Below are 7,500 nucleotides of genomic sequence, written 5' to 3' on the forward strand. Positions count from 1 at the left end.
TTTTTCTAGGAGTGTAGGGCAAGGCCCTAACCCTAACCCTGACCCTAACCCTGACCCTGACCCTAGTTTAGTTTGGGTGGCAGTACAGTGCCTGCTGTTGGACAAGCCTCTTATATTGTGTCTTTTCCCTTTTCCTCTTTGTGCAGCGAGACCATCATGTTCCTCCATCAGATATTCTATCAGGGGTTGAAGGCGAGGATAGCAAGCTGGCCAACACTGGTGCTGGGTAAGATTAGTTTGTTTGTTTCTTCCTACATTCTCCTCTCCTTCTACCCCCGACTGGGTTGATTTTCCCTCACCCAGGGGATTACGGAATCATCTGGAAAATCTGTAACGCTTTTCAAACTGGAGAACCAAGAACGCTGACCTACTGTACTCTGAAGTGAACAAAACGTATCAGTGGACAGAGTCCTGCTTCGTTCACTAATACAGTAATTGAATCCCTTTTTTTGAGGAACATCCCCAAAGAGAGAGGGGGGGGGTTATGAGTTCACTGAGTAAGAGGACACAAACATGCTCCCTAATACATCAATATGAGTGAACATGGAGACAGTTTGCCTCTAAAGAGATTAGGGGATGATTGGACAGTAATCTGATATACAGTAGAAACAACTCTTTCTCTCTCTCTTTCTCTCTCTATCTTTCTCTCTCTCTCTCTCTCTCGCTCTTTCCACAGCTGACCTCTTTGACATCCTGCTGCCCATGCTCAACATCTACCAGGAGTTTGTCCGCAACCACCAGTACAGCCTGCAGATCCTGGCCCACTGCAAGCAGAACCGAGACTTTGACAAACTGCTCAAGCAGTACGAGGCCAAGCCTGACTGTGAGGAGAGGACCCTGGAGACCTTCCTCACCTACCCCATGTTCCAGGTGGGAACACACTGACTGCAGCAGCAGGGATGATAGTAGGAGCAGTACTGTAGAAGTTGTCATAATAGTAGTAGTAGTAGTAACTACATTGGTTGTACTGTAGTACACTTAGGGGCTTTAGACACTACAAGGCCAACCAGAACCGTGCTGTGCTTGGCCCAGCTTGGGTGAGCTCTGTCGTGGGAAAAGGCTATTCCAATTACCACACGTGTTTGATACCATTCCTCATTCAACTCCATGCATTACAATGAGCCCGTCCTCTGATTTTTGCCTCCACCAGCCTCCCCTGATAGTAACCCCCCCCCCCCCCCCCGTTGTTTCACCTTGGGCAGATCCCGCGCTACATCCTGACTCTCCATGAACTGCTGGCCCACACCCCCCACGAGCACGTGGAGAGGAACAGCCTGGACTACGCCAAGTCCAAACTGGAGGAGCTCTCCAGGTACAGCAGCTTTGTCCATGTCTCAGACTCTATGCCTTTACCGGTGTCCCTCTCTTCATCATGTACTGTGGAAAAGAAAACAAAAGAAACCATAGATGTATTGACAGAAAATTCACAGAAATCATATTTCTTGTCTGGGCCAACATGACAGGAAGTATCACATCGTAAATGCAACTTAACTCACCAACTGCCAAAACATTCCGGAACACTCACCACCTAGAGTGCCACGTTTTTTTGTGGTATTTACCTAGCAACAATACTTTGATTGGCGACATAACGAAGCATCAATCAATCATTGATGCATTTTTGGTGAATATAAAGTCACCCTTGGCACTCTAGAATATTGACAATTTGGGCGACTTTATTCACCCTTGGCTCTAAACACCTCGGGGTTGAACATGAATATGAGGATTCCTTTGAGTACTCTGTCTTCTGTCCTCCAGAATCATGCACGATGAGGTGAGTGAGACTGAGAACATCAGGAAGAACCTGGCCATCGAGCGCATGATCGTGGAAGGCTGTGAGGTTCTCCTGGACACCAGCCAGACGTTTGTTAGACAAGGTGAGTCGAATGTAAGATCACAGTCACAGCGGTTGGGATTCCCCAATTAACTCATTTTGTGTTGGTTGCGAGCTCACCATACCCTTGATGACCTCCATATAAAACATTGTGTGTGTGTGTGTGTGTGCATGTGTGTGCGCCTGTTTGTCTGTGTGTGTGTGTGTGTGTGTGTGTGTGTGCCTGTTTGTCTGTGTGTGTGTGTGTGTGTGTAGGCTCCCTCATCCAGGTGCCCATGAGTGAGAAGGGTAAGATCACCCGAGGACGTCTGGGCTCTCTGTCTCTGAAGAAGGAAGGAGAGAGACAGTGCTTCCTCTTCTCCAAACACCTCATCATCTGCACCAGGGGCTCTGGAGGCAAACTGCACCTCACTAAGGTACTGTGTGTGTGTGTGTGTGTGTGTGTGTGTGTGTGTGTGTGTGTGTGTGTGTGTGTGTGTGAGCCTTTAATAGACGACAGCAACATACTGTAAAGTTGACTAAGTACAGGAACAGTAGCCTGTACAGTACAGTACAGTACAGTAGCCTCCACTGTCTTCATGGCTGACATGGATGAACCCCTCTGTCCCACCCAGAATGGAGTGGTGTCCCTCATAGACTGCACCTTGATGGAAGAGGCCGAGGGAACAGATGATGAATGTAAGTCTAGAGTGACACCTCCCTCCCTTTAATGACCTGACAAACAGTGGATCCATTTGAATGGAAGGGAATCGTACAGTAGAATCGTCCCCAGGTCCCCTCACGATAGGGAGTAACCCTAATCCCAACGTGAATAACGTTTGTCCTTCACATGTCAAAGCTAACGCCTTACAGCAGTGAAACAAATAACCCTAATTCAGCGCTGACCTCTGTTGCAGCCAAATCGGACAAAAGCGGACAGGACGCCGACCACATGGACTTCAAGATCATTGTGGAGCCTAAAGAGGGCCAGTCATTCACTCTCATCCTGGTGGCTTCGTCACGGCAGGAGAAAACCGCCTGGACAAGCGACATCAGTCAGGCACGTCTGTCTTCACGCATCACTTCCTCCTAAATGACACAACGATGTTGTGCCTGACTCATGACTTCCTGTCAGTCTCCTGTTTGTGGCGTTGCTCAGATAGCCTCTCCTTGTTGTGGAGCTGTTCTGATGATGTGGCGTCCTCTCTGTCCTACAGTGCATTGACAACATTCGCTGCAATGGGCTGATGATGAACGCCTTTGAGGAGAACAGTAAAGTCACTGTGCCACAAATGATCAAGTGAGTGTCAAAGCACAGCGTAACGTACAGTTCATGCTTTTCTACAAGTAATACATTGATCATACTGGAGAAAAATACTCATTGTGTGTGTGTGTGTGTGCTTGTGCGTGCGTGTGTGTGTGTGTCTGTGTTTGTTCGGGCGTGTGTGTTTGTATGTTTGTGTGTGTTCGCGCGTGTGTGTGTGTGTGTGTGTGTGTGTGTGTGTGTGTGTGTCTCCTCTCCCAGGTCAGACACCAGTCTGTACTGTGACGACGTGGACATCCGCTTCAGTAAGATGATGAACTCGTGCAAGGTTCTGCAGATCCGCTACGCCAGCGTGGAGAGGCTTCTGGAGAGGCTGACGGATCTGCGCTTCCTCTCCATCGACTTCCTCAACACCTTCCTGCACTCCTACCGCGTGTTCACCAGCGCTGACGTGGTTCTGGACAAGCTCATCACCATCTACAAGAAGCCCATCAGTGCCATCCCAGCACGGTGGGTTCTACCAGAGTTCTACCAGAGTTCTACCAGGGTTCTACTACAGTTCTATCAGGGTTCTACTAGTTCCAACAGGGTTCTACTAGAGTTCTACCAGGGTTCTACTAGAGTTCTATCAGGGTTCTACTAGTTCCAACAGGGTTCTACTAGAGTTCTACCAGGGTTATAACAGGGTTCTACAAGGGTTCTACTAGTTCCAACAAGGTTTTTCCAAAGTTCTAACAGGGTTCTACTAGTTCCAACAGGGTTCTACTAGTTTTACCAGAGTTCTCCTCATCAAGGCCCAGAACCACTCTGACTGTGGATGTGTACTGTATGTGTTGGTGAATCACTGTGATATGATTGGATTGGAAGTCGTGGCTGAACTTTGACCTAAGTTGCAGTATGTGTATACAGCTTGATCAGACACAGAAGTTGCCCCCTTGTTTCAAAACTCAAGACACATTGCATTTGTGTCCAGTTAGGAATACGGCCCTTTGGTTTTGCATCAGTTGGATCATAAATATCAGACAGCTCTGTGGGTTCTGATTCTGCAGTCATGCGGCCTCCCTGTAACTGGCCCATGATGCTATCATGTCTTCCCAGGGTGAGAGGGGAACAGGGGAACAGGGGAAGAGGGGAGAGAGGAAGAGGGGGAAGAGAGAGGAGGAGAGGAGAGGCAGAGGGAGGTCACACGGTGTATTCACTTCTGTGTGTTCTGTAATTGGGCCCTGCACTCCTCTCCTCTCCTCTCCTCTCTTCCCCCCTTAGTCTGACCATCCCTCTCTCCTCTGCACCGTCACCATGGCAACCCCTCACTATGCTGCAGGACCCCACCCCTCTCCCTCCTCCTCTTCTCTCCCTCTTTTCCCTCCTCTTCTCTCCCCCTGTCTCCCCCCCCCCCCCCTCTCTCTCCCGTCTGCAGAGGCTCTACAGTATTAAATATTGATGGCGGTGCTTTGCACCCAAACCCCCCCCCCCCCCCCCCCCCACCTCCTCTCCTCTGTGATTCCGCTGAGGAGGAGACACAACATGGCCGCCGTCGCTGCTACTGCTGCTACTGCCACCGCTACCACACAGGGCTGGAGGCTCCCTGCTCGCCCACTCCCAGCAGCCCCCACTCGGGTGGAATCCATTCCTGCGCTCTAACTCTCTCTCTCTCTCTGGCTCTCTCAAGTCTCTCCCCCTCTCTCTCTCTCTCTCTCTCTCTCTCCCTCTTTCTCCCTGTGTCTCTCTGGGCCTCCCCTGGGCTGGTTGCTGTTGGCAGTACCCGTGCCTCCCACACCGTCACTTGACAGGCTATTTATAGGCCTTCAGAGGGGGTGGTTCTCACTGCTAGGAGGAGGCTGTCTTAAACAATGTAGCTTAAACAAAAGAGGCAGGAGCTCCCATAGAGATCCTGTTGTGAATGTGCTCCTCTGTTCAAACAGCATAGCACCGCACCGTGATTCCTTTAATACTTGATCCTATTTGGGTCACGGTGTTGACGCCTCATGGAGAACCCCCCCCCCCCCAAAAAAACCCCTCTCTTATCTATTATGATACGTGCCATGTGTCGATCCGTGTTTGAAACATGCTGTCGTTCTCTCCTCTCTTCCTCCTCCTCTTCCTCCTCCTCCTCCAGTTCCCTGGAGCTGTTCTTCGCCAGCAGCCAGAGCAACAAGCTCCTCTACGGCGAGCCGCCAAAGTCGCCCCGCGCCAGCCGCAAGTTCTCCTCCCCTCCCCCGCTCTCCATCACCTCCAAGACCAACTCCCCCAACCGCCGCCGCAAGCTGTCCCTCAACATCCCCATCATCACGGGGGGCAAAGCCCTGGACCTGGCCGCCCTCAGCTGCTCCCCCAACGGCTACGCCCCCAGCATGCACTCCTCCATGTCCCCCTTCAGTAAGACCACCCTGGACATCAACAAGCTCTACGTGTCCAGCAAGGCTGCCGAAGAGGCGGACGGCAAGGAGGCGGCCGCAGGCAAACCAGGTCAGGGGGGGTTGGTTGGCGTTAGCAGAAATGGGAAATGTGTGTGTGTGTGTGTGAGTGGTGTGTGTGTGTGAGTGTGTTGGGGGGGGGGGGGGGGGTAACTTACCTTTCTAGTTTGTAATGCTACGATAGGGCTATGGTTTTGCATTTGTTTTTAGGTTGAAATGAAGTAGGGATATTCATCTGAATGGCATTCCAACTTTGTGAGAAATCGACATTGTTTGCTAACCTGGTTGTGTTTGTTGATTCCTCTCCAGACATGTCAGTGAGGGAGGAGTGTGACCCGGATCCCCCTCAGAGCGACGAGGCCGAGACGGAGATGTCACCCCCAAAATCCCCCACCACACCCAAAAACGTCAAGTCCAAAAATTCAGGTACTGTATGTGTGCATCTGACATACTATTAAATAATAATATAATATGTAATATATGCCATTTAGCTATGAAATAATAATATAATATATAACATATGCCATTTAGCTGACGCTTTTATCCAAAACAACTTACATTGCAGTGAGTGCATACATTTTTCAGTATATATGATATAATATACTGCCATCCATACTGTATCGAAACACAACAGACGCCCAAACTAGTCGGAACATGTGACATTGTAGAACAGAAGTATACTTCCATCTTAACTCGCTGACCATGCTTCTCCATCTATCGGATTTACCGCATTCATACCAGCGCGTATCATACCATCGTCGCGAACCCACCCCAGCGACACACGCAAGGGGTAGACCCTGTAGTCGAGCAGCGCAGCGCAACTCAACTCCTCTGCTCCGTTTCCACGGCGCTGCATACGAGCTAGGGATGCCAGGGCCCCGTGTGAGTAGGTGGTAGGAAACCTTGTACCTTAGCAACCATGTGCGTGTTGCTCAGCTCTGCACCGCCCTCGGCAGCAGCCGGGGAAGGCACACGGAGAGGGGAAGCGGAGGGAAGTGGAGGCAGGCGCATCAGAGCGCAGTCTCTGCTGCGGGGTACGCTGTCTCCAGGTTCACAGGGTTCAGCCGTTGAGTCGTGCTCTCCGCACAGGCCCGGCCCCTCTCCATTGTTAGTATTAATACGCCTGTGTTGGACCGCTGCTCCACCGGCTCCCACCCACTCCCACTGTGCTGCTGCATGCAGGGGGAAGAGGAGTCGATGCTGCATTGTGAGGCGCAGTGAGAGGAGGAGAGCCGTGTTTGCGCTTCCTGCGGTTGTCACAGGCAGAATGGCGGCCTGTGCAGAGGGGGAAATCACGCTCTGTTATCGTGACACTTAAAAATGTATTGATTTCTCAGGAGTTGAGGGAATGAAGGAGTTGTTGGTGCTGCACAACTTTTGAGTGGCGACACAGGGAACCCAGACACCAGGAAGGAAATGTGGCTGATTGTGCTCCTTGGTTGTGTGCTGACCTCTACTGGCAGGAGCTTGAAATTGTTCAGGATGAGGAGCAGTAAAGGAGACGTTCTAAATTTGGATTTTGAACACAAGCACTGTGGTGGCAACAATGATTTAAAATGTTCAAAGAATATTTTATTTATTTTATTTCACATATTTATTTATTTTTGTTACTGAGCAGACACTCTTATCCAGAGCGATTTACTGGACAATATCTACATTCACTAAAACTTTCCAGAAGAATTAGTTCCCAAAAACAGTGAGAATGCTAAAGTAGGGGAAGTAAACAATTTGTTAGTGTTTTTGTTTTAGTTTTTTACTTCATCATGATTGAATTTTCTATCGTCTTTGAGCGCATTCGATCCCACGTTGTTGATCTCAGAATCCATTGACACACGTTTCCGTGTGTCTCTTTCTTCTCCTCCCCCCCAGAGTTCTCCCTGTTTTCCTTCAACAACGGCATGGTGGTGTCGTCCTGCCGGGAGCTGGACAACAACCGCAGCGCGCTGTCCGCCGCCTCCGCCTTCGCCATCGCCACGGCCGGCGCCAACGAGGGCACGCCCACCAAGGAGAAG

General features: G+C 50.3%; 1 protein-coding gene across 4 annotated transcripts in view; it reads left to right on the forward strand.

The window, feature by feature from the left end:
* LOC310820083 (ras-specific guanine nucleotide-releasing factor 1-like) overlaps positions 1-7,500 on the forward strand; it is a gene marked incomplete at its 5' end in the record, with an annotated part of 21,431 nt that overhangs the window by 8,889 nt on the left and 5,042 nt on the right. The window contains 12 exons of one of the 4 annotated variants that reach the window (XM_083691585.1): positions 147-226; positions 677-870; positions 1,203-1,312; positions 1,756-1,874; positions 2,087-2,247; positions 2,446-2,509; positions 2,728-2,870; positions 3,028-3,110; positions 3,336-3,599; positions 5,191-5,579; positions 5,798-5,919; positions 7,360-7,500. The exon at positions 7,360-7,500 is cut by the window's right edge and continues 28 nt beyond it. In XM_083691585.1, coding sequence (XP_083547711.1) covers positions 147-226; positions 677-870; positions 1,203-1,312; positions 1,756-1,874; positions 2,087-2,247; positions 2,446-2,509; positions 2,728-2,870; positions 3,028-3,110; positions 3,336-3,599; positions 5,191-5,579; positions 5,798-5,919; positions 7,360-7,500 — 1,870 coding nt within the window. The remainder of the gene's footprint in view (positions 1-146; positions 227-676; positions 871-1,202; positions 1,313-1,755; positions 1,875-2,086; positions 2,248-2,445; positions 2,510-2,727; positions 2,871-3,027; positions 3,111-3,335; positions 3,600-5,190; positions 5,580-5,797; positions 5,920-7,359) is intronic. The other 3 variants (XM_083691586.1, XM_083691587.1, XM_083691588.1) reach the window with 3 other exon arrangements.

The sequence above is a fragment of the Argentina silus genome (assembly GCF_951799395.1).
Source record: "Argentina silus genome assembly, chromosome: 19".
In the NCBI taxonomy this organism is placed as follows: Eukaryota; Metazoa; Chordata; class Actinopteri; order Argentiniformes; family Argentinidae; genus Argentina; species Argentina silus.